At 36.3% G+C, this 25,919-nt stretch overlaps 2 protein-coding genes across 13 annotated transcripts in view; both read left to right on the top strand.

Annotated features, from left to right (window-relative positions):
• bt (projectin protein bent) overlaps positions 1-25,919 on the top strand; it is a 278,571-nt gene that overhangs the window by 168,470 nt on the left and 84,182 nt on the right. For all 12 annotated transcript variants that reach the window (XM_089649279.1, XM_089649282.1, XM_089649281.1 and 9 more), the window contains 18 exons: positions 130-254; positions 1,418-1,595; positions 2,657-2,804; positions 3,345-3,481; positions 3,929-4,062; positions 4,695-4,866; positions 5,185-5,336; positions 6,611-6,761; positions 7,128-7,236; positions 16,790-16,986; positions 17,696-17,837; positions 18,231-18,379; positions 19,071-19,231; positions 19,586-19,727; positions 19,852-19,991; positions 20,836-21,082; positions 23,007-23,213; positions 23,880-24,043. In XM_089649279.1, the coding sequence (XP_089505405.1) occupies positions 130-254; positions 1,418-1,595; positions 2,657-2,804; positions 3,345-3,481; positions 3,929-4,062; positions 4,695-4,866; positions 5,185-5,336; positions 6,611-6,761; positions 7,128-7,236; positions 16,790-16,986; positions 17,696-17,837; positions 18,231-18,379; positions 19,071-19,231; positions 19,586-19,727; positions 19,852-19,991; positions 20,836-21,082; positions 23,007-23,213; positions 23,880-24,043 (2,855 nt within the window). The remainder of the gene's footprint in view (positions 1-129; positions 255-1,417; positions 1,596-2,656; positions 2,805-3,344; positions 3,482-3,928; positions 4,063-4,694; positions 4,867-5,184; positions 5,337-6,610; positions 6,762-7,127; positions 7,237-16,789; positions 16,987-17,695; positions 17,838-18,230; positions 18,380-19,070; positions 19,232-19,585; positions 19,728-19,851; positions 19,992-20,835; positions 21,083-23,006; positions 23,214-23,879; positions 24,044-25,919) is intronic.
• On the top strand, positions 8,081-13,748 carry LOC149409944 (uncharacterized). Its single transcript, XM_089649062.1, has 6 exons — positions 8,081-8,132; positions 8,823-8,887; positions 11,439-11,559; positions 11,644-11,712; positions 11,810-12,085; positions 13,728-13,748. Exons 2-6 carry the CDS (start codon positions 8,832-8,834, stop codon positions 13,746-13,748), a joined length of 543 nt encoding a protein of 180 aa, XP_089505188.1. The 5' UTR covers positions 8,081-8,132; positions 8,823-8,831.

Genomic DNA, 25,919 nt, shown 5'->3' with positions numbered 1-25,919 from the left:
AGACTATTTTATCAGCATGGCAATATGTATAGATAATTTCTCTCAAACAGTCCATCTTTTAACTGCAGTTTTATTTTGATTGTCCGTGATGCAAACATAAATTAAATAACCTAAACACTTTGCTTGCAGATGAACCATCGAAGCCCAAGAACGTGGAACTCACGGATTGGGACAAGGACCACGCCGACATCAAGTGGACCAAGCCCGACAGTGACGGCGGTGCACCCATCACCGGTTACGTCGTGGAATACAAGGTAAGATTTAACTTTCATATTGGCTTGCCATTTGCAACTTAACGTCAACAGCAAACCTCTTCCATAAAAGACAACACAAATTTAAAAAATTAAAACTAAAGATGCATTTACATTTCTATACTACATATGAGTCGTGTAATTTCTATACCCGCTATATCAACTTTCATTGATTTGGAAAAAACCGCAAAAAACTGTCACATCTCTAGCGTACATAAGTAATTGCATTAAATTTTTTTTATATAATGAATTGGAGTAATAAAATTTCGAAAAGCATTTATTTTTCTATATATGTCTAGCAATAATTAAGTAATTTCGATAAATAAAATGGATATAGCGGATTTTGATACACACTTCGTGATTTTGAAAGTCAACTGAGCCGACATGGCGTGTTTAGAAACACACGCGTAGATCATTTTGACACACGAGCGTGGCGTCAGAGCGGCGGCCATATTGTATTTTGGCAAAATAACTGCTTCTGATTGGTTGAATCCGATATAGCGGGTTTTGATAGTAACTTTCTGTATGATATAGCGGATTTGGTTTCTCACTCGCAGTTTTAACATGGTTTTTGGTCGTGATAAGGAAGGTTTTGAAACTCAATTTTAGGCTCCTCTTGTTGCTTGCAAAAATGTGAACAAGATGTCATACTCAGATCATTTTGTCAAAAAATCGGATATAGCGGGTATAGAAATTATAGGATTCATATGTCTTAAGGACCCAGATTCACTTCTTCTTCTTCTTAGAAAAGCCCTCCATGCAGCATCCTCAAAGATTAGATAGTTTCTCATATTTTATTATATGAGTATTCCCTTGGTGCCAGTATACACTACTTATATTTTCAGTATTTAATTAATATTATGATATTTGTCATATTATATTATAAAATGAACACAAATTCATCAAATAAAATTTACTTGCACACTCTGGGATTTGAACCCGCGACCTTCGGATTGCTAGTTGAGAGCCTTACCCCTCGACGACGGAGGCAGCAAACCTGTTTTCAATTAACTATTTTAAACAATGCTTTCAGGATTGCTAAAAACCATTAACATCTGAATAACGGAATTGAGTACTAATGTGGGAATGACTAGACCGCGATGATCCATTTAGTCTTTACTGCCATTCATTCTCTTTTAACCCAATATGTCCTCGTGTCCCCTCAGGAAAAGTTCGGCAAGGAGTGGCTGACCGGCATTCAGGTGGGACCCGAGTGCACGGCTACCACACAGGACGGACTGAAGGAGGGCAACACTTACGAGTTCAGGGTACGCGCCATCAACAAGGCCGGACCTGGTGAACCCAGCGATGCCACCAAACCCATTGTGGCCAAGTGCAGATTCGGTGAGTTAAACACGTAACCTAACATTTTCAGATATAATTATAAAAAAACAAATTGAACCAGCATGAAAACTTGCAAGATGGAGGAGAGTTGAGGTTTTAAATTGAAACTGAGGTTATTCAGACAATCAACGGTGACTGGAATCATTCGGCTCAGATCAGCACAGATGTTTTTCTGAGAAACTGGTGGAGTTGAAATTCGTCTACAATGCGTTATTATATTGATGTAAATATATATTGTGTCTAGGTTACCCAAATCCCCAATTTGTGCATCATATAGAGCAGAGGTTCCCAAAGTGGTCTGTATGGACCCCCAGGGGTCGATATCGGCTTGCTGCGGGTATAATTCAGCTAGAAAAAACTTTGGAGGTCCACGAGATTCAAATGGGGGTACATACCAGCGGACCCCCATTTACCTCAAGTCAACATTTAGGAGTTCCGTAAATGACACAATAGACCTAATACAAATATAATAGACTGAGAAATTACTTATTTGATATTTCGTTAAGTTGTTTATTGAGGTATATAAATAGAGTCTACATTCCTTTTCTCGTCAGAATTAATATATTCAAGCAAAACATTGCACATTGGAAGCTGCGAATTTTCCTAATTCCTCACTTGTTTTTGAAAAACCTTCAGGGTAATAATGACGTTCAACATTTAAATGTACTTTACACAGACTTCAAAACTAAGTTTGTGGACATTTTGACTATCAAAATGGAACGTTGAAGAATCGGAAAACATGTGACAAGAAGAAATTACTGGAATAAGCACTGATAAAGAACTTAAGGGGCAGTTCTGTAGGGCCAGCTACAGAAAGAAATTCCCGTTGCTTATCCTGCTTCATTTTCATTTGGTGTAATACCTCACAAGGGTGCCCCTGTCTGCACAATATATATATATATTTTTTTTCTTTCCTTTAATATATTTTGCATTTCGTGTTCGAACTACCAGCATTTTGATAGGAGACACTCTGAAAAACCTGCCTCATATCTGTCTCACCTCTTCATGTAACTTTTTCAACTTTGACAAAAAAAAAACTCATTTCATCTTTCCATTTTCAGTCAAGCCTTTCATCATCGGCGATGGTCTGCAGAACTTGGTCGTCAAGAAGGGACAGGTCATCGTCTTCGACATCAAGTACGGTGGAGAGCCCGAGCCCGAGGTCGCCTGGTACAGAGGAGAGACAGTCTTAGTCGATGATGGTGACAGGTAAATTACTGAAAAATAATGATAAGTTGAATAATTATGATTACTTCATTGAATCTCCTTATATAATTATACCGAAATATTTGCTGAGTTATCGATGATTTTGTCTAATTTCAATGTCTTTAAAAATGTGCATGGCTTCACGGGTAAATTGTGTACAGTCGTCATATTTTAAACAATTGTTTTCATTAATTCTTTTGGGTATGCTCGGATGAACCATCTAAGGTTAGTAGGGATTTTGTTATACATTCCTTCAGACTGATTCGTTGATGGTTTGAAAACTCTGCTATAGTGGAGAGCATTCATTTCTATGTCTCCGATGGTTATCTCCGTCACTGACAGCATAGAATGTTTTGTCTTGCAATCTGCCAATGGTCCTTGGTGTTGGACAAAATCAATTCAGATATCGATATATTTAGCACCAATGACACTGCTTGGCGAGCATTGTTGGTGTCTTTAAGCGCTTTGAAATTAAATAGTAAATTGAATTGTCTTGATTCTAACATTGTCTGATCTCTAAAACACCCACCATCTCTTCTGTAGAATCACCATCGACAAATACGAGCGCAATACAGTCATCACAGTGAGGAAGACTTTGAGGCCTGATAGCGGCAAGTACAAGCTGGTGCTGAAGAACTCCTCGGGAGTCTGCGAGGGAGTCGCAGATGTCATCGTTCTCGGTGAGTTACTCCACCTTATTTTATTTTTTACATTAACTACACACTGGAGGCCATGATGAAAATAATTTTGCTTAGGGCCTATGCCTAAAGGAAGGAGAGTAAGTTCTGGGAAGGTAAAAGGTATGAGGGTTGGGTAGGAATCTAGGATCATTGTGGACATATGAATATATCCCTCCCGCTGGGTTGAAAGACCAGTTGGAGAGGTCAAAGGGTGCCTCTCCCGATCTGGCACATCACTCAGCTGGTGGGCAGGGCATCCTGAAAACACCTCAAGCGATGTACCCGGGTACCCCTGCCAAATCACTTGGGGTGACCTATGGCAGAGGTGTTTGTTATCCAATAAATGGTCCCAATCCTGCCTTCCAAATGCGACTTCCAACAGTAGAACAAATCCTGCCTAATAACAATGTACATGACAATAATTCATAATGTTGTTCCTGTTTGCAGACAAGCCATCCAGGCCACAAGGCCCGCTGGTGGTGGACGAGATCCGCGCCGAGAGGGCCACTGTCAAGTGGAAGAGACCCGAGGACTGGAAGGGATCAGACATCACCGGCTACACGCTGGAGAAGATGGACATGGTAAGAAACTTCTCTGACTGTTCTTTCCTAATGACTGCGCCAATATTATTTAGTGTTTTGAATGAGAGATTTACATTGATAGCACTTTTGTTCATCTCTTAATTTACTACTCTTTCTATACATGGTATAGAAAGAGGCTGAGTGAGATCGCACTGCTCTATATTTTGAATGCTCATCTATTGTCGCCTCACTCTACAACTATGTCTAAGCATAAAAACTAAGCTTTTTTCTATTACCACATTGTACTAGTCGGATAAGGGTTGGAAAAACAACACAAGATGCAACACTTAACTATCATAATACCAATGTACCAAAGTGTTTTCCTTTCAAAACTATGGAGTAAGTGCGTAATAAAGTTTATTTTGCAGAAATTAAATCGAATGATCAAATGAATGATTAAATCGCTCGAGTGGCTAACTCTTATTTCATTCTAACCTTATTTGATGTTAGCAAGTTAAGCGTAAAGAAAGGAAGTTTCAAATAGCTGGAAAGAGAAAAGCAATCCTCGGGAGAATATATACGTGCAAGAGGAAAAAAAATGGGAACTCTCTGGAAAGGCATGTATGGCAAGAATATGTAAGGGAGTGCGTTAATACGGCAACAACTTACCCCTCCCTCCTTTTGCTTTGCAGGACACTGGCAACTGGGTGCCCGCCGGCGAAACCGGGCCCGACCAGATGGAGTTCACGGTCAAGGGCCTGACGCCGGGCAAGAAGTACAAGTTCCGCGTGCGTGCCGTCAACAAGGAGGGTGAATCTGACCCACTCGAGACCACTGACGCCATCCTGGCCAAGAACCCTTACGGTGAGTTTCTTTCATTGCTTATTCTTTTCGGAGGCTCTTTTACGTTGAATTCAAAGGGTCTAGTAAAACTTTCAGTCCAAAACCTTTACGGTGAGACCCTTCAACATTAATTCTGTTTACTTCTCATTTTTCTCGTTGAATTCGTTGGAGGACATCATACTTCACATTCTATAAAAAAAGTGCTTAGATTAAATAAAATAAAACAATAAAAAAAATGGCATTTTTTTGCAAAATTTTAGTCTAATCAACTCTATAATAGGTGACTTCCACAAACCAATTATTACCCAGAGTTTCACTAATAAGCATGTTGTACTGCAGATCCTCCGGGCCCGCCCGGCAAGCCGGTGATTGCCGACTACGACAACGTGAGCGTGTCGCTGACCTGGGCCGCTCCGGCTAATGACGGAGGTCGCCCCATCATCGGCTACGTCGTGGAGATAAAGGACAAATTCTCTGCCGAATGGATCGAGGTAAATACAACACATTCAGTCTCTTACATTACATTAACCCCTTGGATCTTTTCGTGTCTTTACGTACACATTACATTAATATCAGTAGAGTATTAAAAGGACTCAAAATTGTCCTTTTGCCTCCTTATGAGATATAATATGATTTAAGTAGTGTTAGAAAGTGGCAACGCCACGCATTGTATTTTTATATAAAATGTTATCATAAATACTTCCAAATAATTATAATGTATTTAATAAGTCATCGACAGCCATTGTTTCCATATTTGCAAAAGATTCGTCAAAGTTTGTGAATTTTTTTCTATTTAAAAAAAAATGCTAAATAAATAGAAATTTATTGACAATGACCTTAAAAAATAAGTAGTATAAAGTGGTGTAGGCGAAATCATATATTTTTTTTAAAATCAAAAGTTTGTTATTTTTTAATTTTGGTTGAAGCTCACTATTAAAAATGCATATTTGATACAGTTGCACTTGTTAAATTCTGTTATTAAATAATATGTATTTGTACCAAACATGAGAAATGGGAGGAGTACCTAAAGGCTCTCAATTGGGTCCACTTTTATATTTAACCACTCGGAACATTAGAACGTCAAAAGACGTAAATATGATAATAGCCGTCAAGACATTAGTACGTCTTTTCACGTAAACGCGCGAGATTTTACAAAAATCGATTTATTTCCATCACTAGTATACGGATTGCCATGATTTAAAAAACAGAGTATCGATAATGAATAACGCTACGCGTCTGCATTCAAGAATATCTATGGAATCTAGAGGTGCGTTATCTAAGTCGATTGGATTTGTCATCTTGTTCGTTCATAATTTATTGCGTTTTTAAATAATTTATTAAAAATATTTTAGTTTGGACGGTTAATATTTTGAGGTGACTAATAGTTTTTAATTATATTTCTTCAATATATAAAGTGTTATTTCTTTATGATACTCAGAAAACAGTACATTTTTCACAGCTTTGAAATAATGGTCAGCGATTTTTAGATATTTTTGACGTTTTCAGAAAATGTATATTTAGAAACGCAAATATTTACGTACAACAAAACAATGCGATAGTGAATTTCATAATCTTTCCAAAACAGTTTTTAGAATGAGGCTACGTTTCCCAAAACGTGAGTTATGAAGCTTTTAACAAAACTCGTGAATAACACAAAAATTTTCGCGTTTTGACAGTTCGCAAAGGAACACAAAGTAAATAAAAGTCCTTTTCTGAGAGGTTAACTTATTAAATATAATTTATACAATGGTTTATTGGTTTCCAGGTGGTAAAGACGACAGACAACAACCCTCAATACAAAGTAGAAGGTCTGAAGGAGAAGATGATCTACCAGTTCAGAGTGAGGGGAGTCAACAAGTCCGGAGTCGGAGTTCCATCAGAACCCACTGACAACCATCTGTGCAAGCACAGGAACTGTAAGTAGATACATTAATGATATCTCTCCTCACCCCGTAGAATGAAGACCAGAATGATTCAGTGAATCTGCAAATTTTAATGTTATCTTTCTTGTTTTTAATATTTTATTGCTTATTTTTTTGAACAAACTACTGATCTTGAAGTATTTCTAAAAGAACTCTACCGTACCAAGCTGTTTTGTTAGTTAGTTCAGAAAGACTTTCCCGTAATATCTTCTCATTTTATCCCTCTACTTTCAGCAGGAAAATTGATCTAGCACCTTTTTTACAGTTTCTAACTAGACTTTAGCGATTGGGTCTCAGTTGCTGTCGGATTTATTTAAGTATCTTATTAAACTAATGTGTTTTTGCATCATTTTTCAACAGTGAAGCCACGTATCGACAGAACAACTCTGAAGTCCGTGATCATCAAGGCCGGAAGGACCCACAAGTGGGCCGTTGATGTTATTGGTGAACCTCCACCAGATATGATCTGGTAAGTCATTTAAATAACGTAGGTAGACATCAAGTTTTGTGGAAGGATATTTTTCAAAGTGTTAAGCTTAAAAACTGGAATGGCTTGATCAATTCTGCCAAAACCATTTTAAAAATTCAGCCAGATCTTAAACTCGGTTTACTAAATACTTCCCTTGTATTCAATGAATAAACATAAAAAAATATACCATTCAGAGACATAAAACATTATTAAACTCTTATCCGCTGGTTTCTCATGTGGAATGAACTGAATAGGTTAACAGTCCAAGAGGGCTTTTTCTATTTTTGCGGTTTTTTTCGTATTTTCGAAGTCACTTGTGTCCGTAACAGCATATTCAAAAAAATATTTATCGTATATGTTTTTTAGATACATGTATGTTTTATACAACCTGTTAAAAATAAATAATCTAAAAAAATATTTTTCTTACTTTACGGCTGTTTATAAAATAGTAGTTTTCAATAAATCGCCAATCGACCTCAAGATTACTTTCATCTGCAACTACATACAACATGACAAAAATATATAAAAAATATTTTGTAATAGAACATATCTCAACCTATAGGACCCAATTTTTATATTTTTATATAATAGCTAAATAACTGTGTGATATTATTTGGAAAAACTATGCAAATCAACTTACTTTGATGTCAATTTTATGTATAAAAAACAGCAATTTGAACAACAAAAAAAAACTGTGTAATTAAACAGTATTTATACTATCTTAATTGATAAATAAATTAAATTAATTTAAAGATTTAATTGGTAATATTCTATATTCATTTAAACGCAAACACATATAAATGTTGGCATTTTACATATTCAATCATAACGCGAATATCGTTCGCCACAAGAGGTTGTCTCGCGACGCTGTTTTCTGTGAAGTAGTATTAAAAAACGTAAGTGTATTAGTTTATTTTCGATATACGTATAATATTGTAGACATAAAATCAAAACGTAGAATTTGTTCATGTAATTTGAAGGGAGCGGGTCAAAGGTGAACAAGGATGTGAATCGCGTGGAGGCAAACGTTGTTGAGATGATTGTACTTTCTCATATATTACCATCCAGCTGAACAATATGTAGCAGGTCTTAATTATTGTAAATCATCTCATTTGCAAGCGCCCGCTGTGGATATGTACGAACGAGACAGCAGTATTATAATTGCTTCCAGCAGTATAGACGAACACACGTATCGTATTTCATGTGACTCGTGTTATAGGGCTGTGCAAATTTTTAATTATAATAATAATTTGATTATTTAATTTGGCTATTATAGCTCTTCATGAATTGAACAAATGAAAATATAATATAATTATATAATATAATATATGTATATATATATATTTTTTTTTGTAACAGGTAAATATATGACTGTTTTAAGTGTTGACAATAATTTTTTGTCTATAACCATTATTATTATTTATGATTTGCTTAGTTAAATTAAGTTTTCTTGAAAAATTAATTAGAGGTGAAAAATATTGTTAAATTATATCTAACCCTAGTTATTCTTTGAATATATTTGTTAATTTAATTTAGAATTTGCCATTTTTGAAGAAATGAAAATTAGCTTATTAATTTTTTTTCAGTGTATAAATATGGGAAACAAATGGCATTCCAAAACTTTCCGTCAGCTCAACAGAAAGAAGAAAAAGTATGATTTTTTTAATATCTTTATAACATAAATACTTTAAATATATTAAGACTACTGTTAATAATTAATTAATAAATACCATATCAAGACCTAATAGTCCTGTCAGTGGGGAGTTTTACCTTGCAAAAGGTTAGGTAGTTGCGATTTTGATATATGTTGTTAAGATTGGGACTCTAAAGAAAAAAAAAAGTTTTCGACCTTGGGAGGGTCGAGCTCGACCCGCCATCTTGGATTGAAGGTGCCAAAATTTGTTTTTTTCAAAATAATTGTGAAGTGGTCGTTTTTACAACCAAATTGTTCAAGGCAAACTTAAAGTCAACTAAATTACCTACATTTTTTGTAGAAAGTTTTTTTTTGTAAGTCTAATATGTAACGAGTTACAGTGGCGGAAATGTGAATATTTTTCTAAAAAATGATGAAATTCTCAACTTTGTAATTTTTTCGGGTTATTCATTACATAGTTATAATAATTTTGCTCATTTCCACACCACCATGAGGTAGAGAACATGGCGCATTTTATTGTGGTATCCCCAGTAGGTCTACTCCACAGATATACCAGCGATGGTAGATTTCGAAATTATGTTACATTACTATGAATTATGTTACAATAAATTATCTTACTTAATAACAGTCTTCGTCATCAATGTCATCATCTAACTCATTGCCTGTGATACTGAGATTCTGGGCTTCCATTGACAAAATCTCTTCTTCTTCGTCCTCGACATGGATGTGATCCTCTGGCCAATTTCGGCATGTTTGACCATTACAGCACCCACATACAATAGAACACTTCAATCCAGCTTTCCTGCAGCTACATGCAACGCTGCATCCTTTTTTACAATTGCATGAAATAAATTTTAATAAAGTCTCGGGTGCTGGTTTCTTTGTCATTCTTACTGGAACAAGCCCGTTGGTGTCACGTTTCCAGCCCCAGTTTTCTGGATTTTTTTGGATTCCATACCATTTTTGGACTTAATGGTACGTTCTAAATGCATGGTACCGTGCAGCGTCGTTCGTTGGTGGCAAAGAGGCAAGATTGAATTTGCTTTTTGTTGTCGACTTTACGAAACGTTTGTAGCGGACTTCTTCCAAGGTATCCCTATCCATGTCACCCCCGTACAAAGCAACAAGAAAGCGTGTTCCTGCAACTGCTATGTCTTCTGGTGTTGCATCATGTTGTTTGAAGATTCCTATCATGGCATTGAGTCTTGTGTCGTTTTGCACAAGCGAACAAAATTTTGTTTTTCCTTGGTTGAAGAAGGACGATGTTGTATCGCAGCCGCTAAAGGCATGAAGAAACAGAATATTCTCAGCCGCCTCTTTGTATTTCACACTATTCGCGGAATACAGTCTTTCAAAAGTTTTGCCTCTCCCGGGTTTGCGAAGATATATACAACTTTTGGGTGGTGCTAATGCTGTCAGCAGAACTAAGAGATCAACGTCTTCACCAATAATGAAAACAGCGTCATATGATGAACACAAGGAAATCGCAGTATTGACAATCAACTCATCAGCATCTTCTTCAGCCTGCTTAACTGTAAAATCATCCTGTATAAATTGCTTTGTAAGCATCGAAATCAGACGGACTTTGTTATTTTCATTGGCTAAAAATCGTTCTTGTGAAACTTGAACTGGCATTGTTTCATCGAAAAGAACATCTGCAGACATGAGCATCCAGGCAACGTCCTGTAACCAGGACTCAATCAGTGTTGCCAAGTCAGCTGTAGACTAGGATCCCACTATAACAAATCAACGTCATCGAGCACACGGATGATGCCAAATAAGTATATTGTAACGCAGAAATACGTTAAAATGATATTGTGTAATATGTTCGTACAAAATTTATCAAGAAAACTGGAGTTTTACAATTTTTTGTCAAAATTTTCTTTTTTCAACTGCTGTAACTCGTTACCTATTAGACTTACAAAAAAAAACTCTCTACAAAAAATGTAGGTAATTTAGTTGTCTTTAGGTTTGCGTTCAACAATTTGGTTGTAAAATCAACCACTTCATAATTATTTTGAAAAAACCAAATTTTGGCACCTTCAATCCAAGATGGCGGGACGAGCTCGACCCTCCCAAGGTCGAAAACTTTTTTTTCTTCTTTAGAGTCCCAATCTTAACAACATATGTGAAAATCGCTACTACCTAACCTTTTGCAAGGTGGAGCCCTTTTTTATCCCCCACTGACTGGACTATAAGACTTTAAAAATAAATTCTTGAGATTATTTTACGTTAAAAATGTAGTTTTCATTTTGCTACCCGCTGACATGTTTTCAAATAAAAAACAAAATTCTTCAACTTGAAGCCACCAGTTTCAACCGTATGCATCACGTGGTATGCGCTTAGTCTATTTAGTATATAGTGCGTACCACTTGCATCAGTTTATAACCAGTGGTAACATGTGTTTTCATTGAAAAAAAAATGTCACCGATCCAAAGTGACATCAAAATTTTTCACTCCAAATAATCTCAGTAATTGTCTTGTTGGTTATGTCTGTTAACACACTGTTTATATATTCTTAGTTTAAATTTGACTGTTTTTTGTACAGACCAATTTTTCTGAGAACTCTGGAAATGGAGGTTTTGGTGGATAACAACTTTGAAAGTTTCAGTACTGAACTAACCACGAATATAGTTGCCACGGCTGCGGCTGGTATATCTGTTTTAGCGGTAAGCAACATCAACTAGTGATTATATGGGTTTTTTTTATCTAATTGAATGTATAAGTTGTTCACATAAGATTGTTTTTTTTAGGAACAAAGTGTGGATGACATTCACGAATCTACTACAGCCGCACAATCAATGGAATCCGGCAATGGTGAAGTAAGAGATACGATGAAGCTTTTTTTTCTTAGCACGCATTATGAATTATAAATTTATATATAATTACTAACTACTTTATATTTTCAATCTAATTTAGTATCAGCTCATGGATAGTGCAGATCACGACATTCCTGCAATGGAGCCACCAGAAAAACCATTTGCCATTGATGGAAGGAGGATTGTCGATTTCCAATACATGTTTGCGGAATTGCAGAAAATTAATAATCATTGCCCACTTTTAGGATGTACTCTGTCCAATATTTATATTTATAAGGAAAATAGAAAAGGATTCCAATCAACTTTTTTTTTCCAATGTAATATGTGCCACCTCAAAATGAATATTTCATCGTATGACAAAAACATACCTCTAGATGTAAACCATGCTGCTGTGTCTGGAGCTGTAACCGTTGGGATAGGTTTCGCGAACCTGCAGCAACTTGCTGAAACCATGGAAATTCCGTCCATGACTGGAACAACATTTTGTAAAATTCAAAATAAAGTTTCTTCGTGGTATGAATCCACAGCTATCATAAAAATGAGAGAAGCAGCACAGAGAGAGGCAGAATATGCAAGAGAAATAGGAAGTGTAGATTCGAGTGGTACTCCGTTGATAACGGTTGTTGCGGATGGATGTTGGTCCAAAAGATCGTATGGAACTAACTACTCTGCCCTTTCTGGGGCTGCGGCAATCGTTGGCCAAAAATTTGGTCAAGTCCTTTTTTACAAAGTAAAAAATAAGTTTTGCGTAATATGTACCAGGGCTGACAATAAAGGCGAACCTGCCAAAGAACACACGTGTTTCAAAAACCACACCGGCAGCTCTACAAGCATGGAGTCAGACATTTTGGTAGAAGGTTTCATGTCTTCTATGAGCACACACGGCATTATATACTCCAAACTCATCGCCGATGGAGATTCCAGCACGTACAAAAAATTTTTAAAATCAAGGCCTTATAAAAACCTTACAGTGGAAAAAATTGAATGCCGCAACCATCTTTTAAGAAACTTCTGTAATAAATTACGTAAGATTACAACAGAAACATTTTATCCTCTAGCTTCACGAAAAATTTTGTCAGCCAGAATTTTGCGGCTTCGCACTGCTGTGCGATGTGCCATCTCGCATAGGAAAGGAGAAATTGGAACAATGGCTGACAAAATTTTCAAATTAAATTCTGACATATTAAATGGACCCCGGCATGTGTTTGGAGATCACAAATCCTGCCACTTAGGCGGATATTTTTGCAAACGTGCTGAAAACGGTGAACCCAATTGGACACCCCTTTTAGAGAAATGCAAGATGTTTGATAAAATAATGCTGCATGTAAACACTCTAGCATCACATTCTCGAAGTTTGATTTGTGATGTTGACAGCAACGTGGTTGAAAGATTTAACCAAATAATTGCCAAAATGACTGGAGGTAAGCGAATAAATTATACGTCCCGAAATTCGTACCAGAGTCGATGTGCCGCAGCAGTGGTGTCGTTTAATTCCAGGAGAATTCATTATTCCGTGCATAAAGAGGTTTTTGGAAACAGCCCAGGTACGTGGTCAAAAAGAATGGAAGCGAAGCGTGCACATATTGCAAGGAAAAAAAAATCCCCCAAAAAAAAACTTTCTTCCGGGTTTAACCATATTATCGCAGATAGCGATTATGGTCAACATTTAAACTCACCCGATATGGATGACGAGCTTTTCACGGAATCCAAAAAAATATTTTTAGAGTCTCTGAATCTCTCAGACGCCGATCGTTCGCGTATTGAAAATGAAACCGTTTTGCAATCAAAGTCAGGAGAATGGATGGAACTCCGGAGAAAGCGGCTAACAGCATCTTGGTTCGGGAAAATTTGTAAAAGACGATTAAACATCAGCTGTGGACCGTTAGTTAAAAGTATAATGTACCAAAGTCCGCTAGGGGTGCCATCAGTGCGTTTTGGTAATGACAACGAGGCCCAGGCCTTAATGCAGCTTTCCATTCAATTAGGTTTGACATTTACTAAATGCGGTTTGTTTTTAGATGAATGTCATCCTTTCCTAGGTGCCACTCCCGATAGTAAAGGAGATAATTTTATAGTCGAGATTAAATGCTGTTTTAGCGCTCGAGGTATGGAGCCGTTAGCAGCAATTAAAGAAAAAAAAATTAAGTTTTGGCATATTGACAAAGACGGTGAAGTTAAAGTAAACCAAAAACATGATTGGTATTTCCAAATTCAAGGACAACTCCACATCACCAAGTCCGATATATGTATATTTGGTGTATGGACCTCGAATAACATTCCATTAAAGGTTGAAACCATAAGAAGAGATGACTCTTTCTTTCACTTTTCAATGTTAAAACGCCTTCAAAATTTCTACTTTGATTGTTACTTGCCAGAAATCATTGACCCGAGATACGAAAGAGGCATGGATATTAGAAATCCTCCTTACATAGAGCAAGCCATAAAAAAAACGTAAGAACATCGCGTCTGTGAGGTTATTGGCTATCTGATTTTATTTTCCTTATGCTTGCTACAACCTTAACTTGCGTTTTATTGAAATTATTTTCATTGTGCTTAGATATAAATGTCTTTTACTCGTGTCTTGTACCTGAACTATGTACCATTTTGTAACATTGCGCAAAACAAATACATTATATTCCAATTGCCCGCCATGCACATATTTTTTATATTGATACATTCTTTAAATTATGTTGTATTATGTTCCTTATGAAAAAAAACTGTTGTTTCTATTGAAATTGGAAAACCCTACAATAACTGTACACCATTTATTTCATATCTTGAGAGCTTCACTTACATTCATGCATCGTATCGTATAGTATTATTTTATTGAGTAAAGTGGGGAATTACTAAGCTATTTACATCAGTTCATCAAACACGGCTAAAGCCATTTTAAGGATCGTTTTTTTTGTGGAAAGTACATTTCACTGTGGAAAGTACGGTAAATATACTACTGAACTGAGTTTTATGTTCATATGAAAAATGCGTGTATCTATTTGTGAAATAACACGAATTAATTCAATAAACGAAAGAGCTCAAATCACTTGTACCTTAGCAATTCAGCATACACATAAATGTGAATAAAGAACATTCAATTACAAGATTTCTAGTTCTTTAAATATTTTAGCAACTGAAGTTATAAACGGAATCAACATAATTGTTGGAGACATGCTAGCTGAAAGAAATTGTTTTTATTGGTTTAAGTTCTGAAATACTACTTTATGCAATGTTTTATTGTTGTTTTTATGTTTTATTTTATATGTTTATGTAGTACAAAGTTTACTAGTACTGTAGTACAATATATGGAATATTAATATCAGATTTTTTTTTAAAAAGACCCGTTAGTCAATCTGCCAAAAATTGGTTTATCGGGACGTTATAAAAATACATATATAAATATTGTAAAAAAATCGTAAATCATTTTACCGCCAAACTTTTTCACTATTACGATCTAGGCAAAAAAAGAATAGCACAAAAGTTCTATTATTTGGAATATTCCAATATCATATACATATCCTTTAAATTAATTTTCCCACATCAGAAACACCAGATAAAGCAAACAACACTGTTTTTTTATATGCCTACTCACTGTTAAAACCAAAACTTTTAATTAAATAAATGTATTCTCAACTGTGTTTTATATTTCAATGTTGTGACAGCCTACTCACTGTAAAAACCTAAACTTTTAATTAAATAAATGTATTCTCAACTGTGTTTTATATTTCAATGTTGTGACAGCCTACTCACTGTAAACACCTAAACATTTAATTAAATAAATGTATTCTCAACTGTGTTTTATATTTCAATGTTGTGACAGCCTACTCACTGTAAAAACCTAAACTTTTAATTAAATAAATGTATTCTCAACGGTGTTTTATATTTCAATGTTGTGACAGCCTACTCACTGTAAAAACCTAAACTTTTAATTAAATAAATGTATTCTCAACGGTGTTTTATATTTCAATGTTGTGACAGCCTACTCACTGTAAAAACCTAAACTTTTAATTAAATAAATGTATTCTCAACGGTGTTTTATATTTCAATGTTGTGACAGCCCTAACAGCCATAGCAGCAGTCGTAAGATTATTACTCGGTCACAAGAGAGCCGCCGTTGGCGAGTGTTTTCATCGAATTGAAATATATCCAATATTTGGGGAAAAAATATTTTTTCCTAAATTCTTACAATTTTATAGGGAATTTTAGTTTACATGTTAATTAAATCGATACCTCTCTAATAATTATATCATATGGAGAAGATGCAGATTTACATAAAACTTGGAGATCTCTTTCGACATTTATGTATTTTGAAACTAAAATAAGCATAAATAGTAGTGGTTAAACTCAGTAAAAAGCTCATAGTTTACTTATAAAATCAAATTATTTTAATCGTGGATATCTGCCAGTTTTTAAAAAGCCGTTCATATAATGTTTATCAATACATTAGGGAATCTCAAGGGAAAATTCCCACATTGTAGGGAAAAACTGAAAGCCAGCTACCACATAAACGGCTAAGATAAAACACGATATTTTTAATTTGTCATCGGGAATGTTCGTTGTTGTCGATCGGGAGACCTCGGGTGTTTATGCCCGGATAGTATAAACAAACCACTTGTTCAGTAACGTTTTGGCGGAATTGTCTACAAAATACGACGAAGGCGACACAGTTGACCAATTTTTTAACTATTTTAGTAAATTTCGACAAAATCGTTATCTCTGCTACCCTCTTAAGGTTAACCTCAAAATGTGATACTTTATTTGAAAGTGACAGTGTGAAAGAGAGAAAATAATGTAGGGAAGAGAGTTCAAGGTTGTCCAGTGCCTTTTCATTATCACCTGTCAAATTGTTTTAATTACAGTCTTGTAACTATCGTTCCGCCATTCCAATATAAAGACTTAACTCCTCACTAATAAACGTGTTTTAAATTTTACTAAGCTGACAATCAACTACTTACCCTGCATTAATGGTTGCTTATCAGTTGTGTAAAATTTAAAATACGTTTATTAGTAAGGCCTCAAGATGTTATATTATTTAATCGCTTTGTATTGTATAATTAAACAAATTCATTGATTTCTAATTCTTTAGGTCATGGAGGGACAACATCAAGCTTGTCAATACCGAGCGCATCTCCATCAAGAACATCGACTACCACACCGACTTCTCCATTATAAACGCTGTGCGTCGTGACACAGGAAAATACACCTTGGTGGCAGAGAATGCCAATGGCAAGGACAGCGAGACAGTGGAACTCACCGTGCTCAGCAAGCCTGGAATGCCTGAAGGTTCGTTTTCCTATATCACTAATTTACACAAAGAAAAATATTCATAATTGTCATAGTTCGAGCTACGCAGCACAGATGGCTCTAGCTTAAGTAGCTCATAGAGTTAATGGTGTTTTCCAACAGATGTCTCTAGTATGTAGGTTTGCCCCTCCATGTTCGGAATCGAGGTTCGAGTGACAGATAGATTCTAAGCGCACAAGAGAACGGACAATGGCCTCCTGGCTTACCCTCCTCGTCACCATTATAAGAGTTTTAGTGCACGTGCTTGTCGTGAAGAAGCTGTTTAATTTCTATCAAGAATCATTCACAACAGTAATAAACAAGATTGAGAAAGGCGACGCTTAACGACTATTGTTTCAATAACAGTTATATAGTTGATGACGGAATTACGAGTGTCGGGAGAATGCATTACATACAAGTAAATAAAAGGTACTAGGAACACTCCAAGTGTTAGCAGACATAGCTTGGCCTTGTCGAGAGTCAGATTATGTATGTGTATAAGGCAAGGAGAGTGTGCCAAAGAGCCTGAATGATAAATTTTGTTAGTTCCTATTTTATTTGCTGAACCCCAAGGGAAAACGGCATGATGGTAAGGCGGAGATAAGAGTGAGTATTAGAGCAGATGATAAAGCAATGTGTGTATTCTGAGAAAAAGTTATATGGTGATCTATCCTCTTGACTAACTACTGTTATTTTCCGCCATATGCAGGACCTCTTGAGGTGTTCGACGTGACGGCCCAATTCTGCAAGGTGGCATGGAAGAAGCCGGAAGACGATGGTGGAAGTCCAATCAAGGAATACGAGGTGGAAAAGATGGACATTGCTACCGGCAAGTGGGTGCGCGTTGGAAAGTAAGTACATAATATTTCTTTTATTTTGATAATCCACCCCTCATTTTTCTTATCTTCTTCTTCAAACAGTGGAAGATAGTTGGTGGAGGTCAAACTTGGTTACTGAGGTTATTCAACCGATCGACTGCACTGCAATTCAGCACAGATGTACCTCTTGGGAGCTGGTAAATGGGACATTCTTCTACAATGTTCTGTAGTGGGTGTGTAAATATTCACTGATTTGAACACCAAAAGAATCAAAATGTCTGTGATGATAAAATTCCCCTAAAGTTATAAGATTTCTACGATTTCTTAATGGTTAAGTTTGTTAATAAACTGAGACACGAGAATGCCATAGTACTGTATGTAAATGAGCCTAACAGTGTGTTAATATTGGAATTCATTCTTGTTTAGGGTACCCGGAGACAGGCAGAGGTTGGAAATTGACGTTCCTGGTCTGACTCCTGGAGCTCAGTACAAGTTCCGCGTAACCGCCTGCAATGACGAGGGAGACTCTGAACCACTAGAGACGGAAAAGGCCACCCTTGCCAAGAATCCTTTCGGTAAGCAAACTTCAACTGCCTTTAAAATTGCCATCCACTCTGTCTGACGATGCTGAGAGACTGGCTTTAAGCAAGTGGTTGTAGGAAGAGTTTTGCTAATTTAGGTCTTCAATCAAGAAAGAAAGATGGATTTCGGCAACTTTTACAAAGAGTCAAAGTCGGAAAAACAACCCATTTTCATGAGGCCAGTATCAGCTACTGTGAACTTTTGTTCAACTCTTATCTGCCAAGTGCATCTGCATCTGTGGAATTAGGGGCAAGATATTGGAATGTTACTTTCGCCGGCTCTGTAATTCACACCAATTCACCATTAATAACCACGTCCACTGATTCTAAAGAAGGCCAAGAAGACTAAAGGTGGAAATGTCAGACCAAGACATATAGACCTAGTGAGGTCTTTACAAAACATAACAGCAAAAATACACATTTACAGTAAATACACAGACCGGTCAGTGGTTGAGTGGGCATAGCGCTTAGGTCTCACCCGAGCGTCGCGTGTTCGATTCCTCGGCTGGCTAAGTCCTCCATCACAACACAAGCAACATTTTCGGCTTTCTGTGGTGGTAGTAGGAGATTTTCCAACATTGTTGGGTTATTCGTAACCTGGGAATGTTTGTCTTTCTTTTTAAAAAAAAAAAAAAAAAAACAGTACTTCATAAACTCCATATAAAACTCTTATGCTTTATTTCAGATGTGGCCGAGAAGCCAGGAAAGGTTGAAGTGGTCGACCACGACAACTCCAGCGTGGATCTTAAGTGGGAGGCGCCCGCGTCTGACAACGGCGCGCCCATTGAGAAGTACATCATCCAGAAGAAGCTGAAGGATAGTCCCGACTGGGAGAACGCAGGAGAGGTAAGCTGGCCACATTGTGGATACACCAAGTCAACAAATAATATCATGAAGACTTTTACACACTGACACTTTTTCTGTGGGATAAGCACAGTGTCAGAGTTAATTATTCCTAAGTTTTAAAGACTTATTACCATTGCTGATCAAAACCCACCCAGGAAGGAATCTTAAAAACTTACTTTTGATTTTAAAACCCCCTCAGACCTGTAAACAAGATATTTATTGTGCAGTGATGCAAACAGTTTTTGTCTTTGTCATGGCTTGCAGCTGTTTGACTCTCAATATGTTCAACCCTGTTTGATAAGAAGGAGACTAGTTGAAGTGATAGTTATAATATGTGATGTGATTGTTGTTTAGGTTCCTGGAAGCCAGCTGACCGGCAAGGTGACAGACCTGCCCGAGGGTAGCGAATACCAGTTCCGCGTCATCGCCGTCAACAAGGCCGGACCCAGCGCACCATCAGAGCCGACCAAGATGCAGATGATCAGGCACAAGTCTCGTGAGTCACATAATCTATAATTATATCATTTATAACAGTAGTTGGTTCACACAAGTATCTGTGCAATTTTAAATGTTTTTTTTTTCTTTTCCAATGGATTAATTCTTGTATTTTATAATTCCAGTGAAGCCACGTATTGACCGCACCAATCTGAAGCCAATCACAGTGCGCCAAGGCAAGCCCATCTTCTATGACATCAACGTCAAGGGAGAACCGGCACCTAAGATCACTTGGTTCCAGAAATGGAAGACAACTGAAACTGAGGTGAGTAAAATTAGACAATTTTGTTATATTAGATTGTCTTCAAGTAGGAACAAATGGGATTTGAAGAGGAGATGAGTAGCTGGGGCGAGTGGAAGAAGAGCAATAAGTCAAAGGAAAGATTAAATTCCTCTTCAATAAAGATCCAAAGGTGACTTTAAAAGAATTATAGTATGTGTAGTAGTCCCAGAGAGAGGTTTTACTTACGTCATCGTTGAAAAATCTTCCTTCTCGCATGTCTATGAAACGAAAAAGACGAAGGGTACTAGAACAATGACGCAAAGCAAATGTTGAAATGTGCCTTGTTCGTTAATCACTGTGAGAATCAAACAAGGTACATATAACTGCCAGTCGAGCGTTCTACAAAAAGTTGGATATGATTAGAAATTTTCAGAGCCAAAAGTATTATCGTGATTAATTTTTGGGTATTATGTCGTGTTGCCCTTCTTTAGCCAACGTTTCTGGCAGCTTTACAAGTTCCATCATCAGGGCTGCTATGTAGATATTGGTGAAGTGTGTATTTATGTTCATTTAGTTTTGGCCTAACTCTGTCCGAAACGTTGGCTAAAGTAGGAAGAAGCTTAACGCCGCATAATAACACAAAAATTCTTCACGATAACCTCATATATCCTTTTATAGAATATTGTGATATTTTATTTTGATATTAAAGGTACAGTTTGTTATCTTCTGCTTTGAATCAATTATCCTTTGGTTTTAAATGTTGGATCATTTGATATCCATAGGAACTTTAGTCTGATTTGTATTTTTCTTTATTTTTATTTCTTCTCCATAACTGCAAGTTCTTATTTGTCAGATATCCATCATTCATATCATTATTTGTTTCCAGGTGATCACCAAGGACAATGTTCACATCATCAACGTGGATTACAACACCAAGCTGGACATCAAGGAGTCCATCCGCTCCAATACTGGCGTGTGGCGCATTCTGGCGGTCAACGAACACGGAAAGGACGAAGCTGAGGTGGAGGTCACCGTGCTGTCCGCTCCTGGCAAGCCCACCGGCCCCATCAAGGTGTCGGACGTCACCAAGTCTGGCTGCAAGCTGGCTTGGAAGAAACCTGAGGATGACGGAGGTGAGAAACTTACTTTTTTCTCAAATTCACAAAAATCCAGGGGACGACGCCATACTTCATGGTTTCGACATCTATAATAATAATAATGATTGGATTATATCTATAGCGCTGTTTCTGTGGGAAAATCATCTTAAGGGCGCTTTACATAATATATCCTATATATACATAATAACCAGAGATGTGCAAAATGGGTACCCAAAACCATTTGAAATGCAAAATGGAAATGGGTCTAAACTTTTCCATTTGAAAATGCAAAATGCAAAATGGTTTTTAGAAAAGCATTTCAAATGCAAAATGCAAAATACCTATTTTCAAAATGCATTGAAAATGCAAAATGGTTTCTCAGATCAAAAAATTAAAATAATTATAGAATTTTTAAACAATTTTGTCATTTAATAATGGACATCAATGTAGAACAAACATATTACATGGTGGTAAATCCAAAAACACCACGACTACAGATTATGAAACCACAAAAAATTTGCGAGGGACTAATGTTGCCAACGTTAAAACATAGAAACTGCTATCTAACATTTAATATTACAGCGTCATGGCCCCCATGTTCAGTATTTGAATCAGTATTTTTTGTAATGGTATCACTCAATTGCCAGGGTTTCTACCAGGGAGCAACTTGACAAATGTAAATTATCTCTCATAGCGAGGTTGAGGACCGACTGATATTTGGGGCTTATGAAAAAAAGATGAATTGAGATAGTAGGAAGAATGTTGCAAAAAAGCATTTAAAATGGAAAATGCATTGAGAAAAGCATTTAAAATGCAAAATGGTTTTTAGAAAAGCATTTAAAATGCAAAATGGTTTTTAGAAAAGCATTTAAAATGCAAAATGGAAAGTACCCATTTTGCATTTTGCATTTCCATTTGAAATGGATTTATTTGAAATAAAGCACATCTCTGATAATAACTTACATATATATCTTTATATACATAATAACTTACAGCTAAGATTAATTTATTACTAATGACCTAAAAATAAGATTTATAACTAATGACTTACAACTAAGACTAGTGACTTAAAACTTATGGTTAGCAACTAACTTCTGAGACATAAATAAATTTACATCTAAGACTTATATATGTAGTTAGTTACTTACAACGAAGACTAGTGACTTAAAACTAATATATATATTTATGACCAAGTGGGTCTCAACTGCTGTAAGACTTACAACTAGAGACTTTCGAATAATATATATATTTACAAATACATATTATGATTATTGCGCGTGCTGTTAGTAGTAAAGTACATATAAGAATTAATATGACTAATACGAGGCAGTTCCGTTGTGATGTTTTGGGCTTTGTTTTGTAGTCTTGATGGAAAAGATTGCCATTTTTGATAGCTAACCTACAAAATATTCACTAAGAGAGGGCATCAGAAGAAGAAAGTTGTTATTTTGATTCTAATGACCTCAGCGTTTTTATGATTTACATATTTGGACTACAGACGGGATTGATTATTATCGCAGCAAGAAGATTGTCATCAATTATATTCAACATATCAATTATCTCAGGGTAAAAATTTCACCACCTTCTCTGGTACCTAACCAATCGTATCCAGTTCTTAATCATGACCGTACTGCTCCAATCCTTTTCAATTGCCCACCACTTATTTGGTGTCACTTCCACTAACGCTGACTAAGGCATCGTTTGAATAATATTTATTTACTCTACAAGCCTACGAGAGTCATTCCTACCTAAGATATACGTGCTGTTATACCACTTCAACATCTTTTCTTTTCTTTTACCTTCTACGCACCCCTACGTACCGTCTTACAGGCATATTAAAGAGAAATTTCTTCCTTTGTTGGCTACTTTTCGTCATATGACCCAGTGGATATATGTATTTATTTAAATATGCGATCACTGAATAGGTATAAAAAGTTATAATTTTCTTGTTATGTTTCAGGCAAGCCCGTCACCGGCTACGTGGTGGAGAAACTGAACAAGGCCACCGGGCGCTGGGTGCCCGTTGGCAAGTGCACGGAGCCTGAGATGGAAGTGAAGGGGCTCCAGGAAGGCGAGGAATACGAGTTCCGCGTGAGGGCCGTCAATGAGGAAGGCGAATCGGAGCCGCTCAAGACTGACGGCTCCATTCTGGCCAAGAATCCTTACGGTGAGTTCACATCAGATAAATAGCTAAACGAATAGGATATTATAATTGTAGGATTTGTGAAGCTGAAAGATTCGTTGTCTTTCAAAATAAAATATTGTACATTTTTTTATGATGTAATGATATTTTTTGTTGACTTAATAGAGAAACGAAATTTACCTCTTGAATGGAGGCCGTTAGTTAAATTAAAAAATCATCTGTCAAATATTTGAACAAAATAAATACACATTTCAAATATGTATAGAATTACTAAAATAAAATAATTTTACATGTATTTCACACAACTATCAGTTCCAATTTTTAAAATTTCGAAGCAAATTTGAGTGTACAAAATTTTTGAAAAGCTTGAATATTTCACAGAGACAACCGAAATTAGCTATTTATCTTCAATATAAATGTTTGTTTGTTCAAAATATAGCTTTGAAATTTTGACACAACGTTGCATCCGAACACCTGTTAAAGGTAAAAACATGTTTAAAAACAACAACAGAAACAGCGCCATCTGTTGGACGTAAAAGCAAAACGCTCTATTTTTTCCTATCTGCACAATCAGACTGAGCAACAGCAACTCGTGGTGGGGTACAGCTAGTTTAATATCAACTTCTCTTTTGTACTGTGTTTCATTGCCACCTATATGATGCTGATGTCGGATTTATGTGCCCCGTACAGATGCCCCTGGAAAGCCTTCGGTGCCCAAGATCGATGACTGGGATGTGGACCGCGTGGACTTGCTTTGGGACGCGCCAAAGAACAACGGTGGCGCCCCCATCACAGGCTACGTAATTGAGAAGAAGGACAAGTTCGGCACTTGGCAGGAGGCGCTAACTACTACAGTAAGTCAATTACTACTTTACATTTTTTCCAAGCAGATGTACCACCAGTTCATTATGTGTTTTATTTGGCTATTAACTCTCACTGATTCAATAAATCAATCTCACTTATTATCCAATCAATCTCACTTATTATCCAATCAATCTCACTTATTATCCTATTAATCTCACTTATTATCCAATCAATCTCACTTATTATCCTATTAATCTCACTTATTATCCAATTAGTCTCACTTATTATCCAATCAATCTCACTTATTACCCAATCAATCTCACTTATCATCCTATTAATCTCACTTATTATCCAATCAATCTCAGTTATTATCCAATCGATTCATTTTATACAGGGTTTTTCAATAAGAGGTGTTATTTTGATATTCAATCGTAAGAGATCAATGGTATCGTTGCTTGTGTGGCACATAGCGCCGTCTTGTTGAAAGTAAACGTTGTCCAGATCAATACCATCCAATTCCGGCCATAAAAAATCATTAATCATCTCTCGATAGCGCAATCCATTCACCGTAACTGTTGCTCCAGCCTTATTTTCGAAAAAGTAAGGTCCAATGACTCCGCTGGACCATAAACCGCACCAAACAGTCACACGTTGAGGATAGAGAGGCTTTACAACAATAAATCTTGGGTTTTCCGAGCCCCAGATGCGATAATTTTGCTTGTTGACGAAGCCATCGAGGTGGAAATGGGCCTCATCACTCAAGATGATTTGCATTTGATTCACTCAAGTGAATTTCAATAATTTCAATGCCTTGTTGAAGCGTGTATCGTTCCATTTTTATTAATGGCGTAGTTTCTACTTGTCAAATGTCAAAAAATGACAGCTTCAAAAGTAACATCTACTGAAATAGCGGGCTTTTCAAAATAACACCTCTTATTGGAAAACCCTGTATTAATATAACAGTAGGACGCCTCGGTATTAAACTGTTCTCTAAGTTCGAAAATATATGAAATAAAATTTTATTCTGTATAATAAACAAAAGAAAATAATTCCTACCGTAAAACAGAAAATTACTACTTTCCATAAATATATATAATATTAATGACAAATCAAAGATACCAATAGAGACATCTATTGACATCAAATAATTTTAATCAATATTAAATTTGACGGCCGGCATAGTCCAGTGGTAACGCATTGGACTGCCATTCCGAAGGTCGCGGGTTCGAACCCGGCGTGCGCAAATAAATTTTATTTGATTAATTTGTGTTATTTCACAATTAATTAATTAAAATAATATACAGGGTGTCCGGAAACTCGTAGTACAAGCGGGAAACTGGTGAATCTACATCACATTTGGAGTCGATTTTGTAGTATATTTTTTTTTATTTGAGCTTTCGTTATCGAGTAAATCGAGTTTGAAGTTGATTTTTTTTTTTTTTTTTTTTTTTAATCAAATTCTTATAAATTATTACTGAAGATCAAAGTACCCAACTAAATAAAACTATTTGATGGTAAAACAAATGAAGAAACTCGGATTTGAAGCATTATTTTGAAATCACCCTTCATTTAACCCAGTGTAATCATAAAATATTTCTGCTCTGCAGGGTTAAAATATCTGTTATTCAACCCTAAATACCAGAAAAAACTTTAACCCTAAAATAGCCGAAAAATATTTTTTTTTGGTTTTTTTTTTTTTTTTTTTGAAAATGCTCAAATCAAAAAACTTTATGTTTTTTTGGGTTCCCCATGTGGTGTAGATTCTCCAGTTTCCCGCTTGTACTACGAGTTTCCGGACACCGTGTATAGTATATTTGCGGCACGTTCCAGAGTGGAAGATACTACCAGTATCGCCCTGGTGTAAGACCACCATTCAGAATTGAAACGTTGCTCCAAATGGCTTTAGCCGTGTTTAGTGACTAGATC

The sequence above is a fragment of the Hesperophylax consimilis genome, chromosome 29 (genome assembly GCF_061612785.1).
Source record: "Hesperophylax consimilis isolate HC1 chromosome 29, BYU_Hcon_1.0, whole genome shotgun sequence".
Lineage (NCBI taxonomy): Eukaryota > Metazoa > Arthropoda > Insecta > Trichoptera > Limnephilidae > Hesperophylax > Hesperophylax consimilis.
Note: the sequence above shows the minus strand (reverse complement) of the source record. Positions and strands in the feature narration are given on the sequence as shown.

Excerpts from the sequence above, each read along its gene's own strand:
- LOC149409944 (XM_089649062.1), top strand. The coding sequence starts at position 8,832 with ATGGGAAACAAATGGCATTCCAAAACTTTCCGTCAGCTCAACAGAAAG. Across the intron at positions 8,888-11,438 it reads CTCAACAGAAAGAAGAAAAA|ACCAATTTTTCTGAGAACTC; the intron begins GTATGATTTTTT and ends TTTTTTGTACAG. Across the intron at positions 12,086-13,727 it reads ACAAAAACATACCTCTAGAT|ATGAATGTCATCCTTTCCTA; the intron begins GTAAACCATGCT and ends GTTTGTTTTTAG.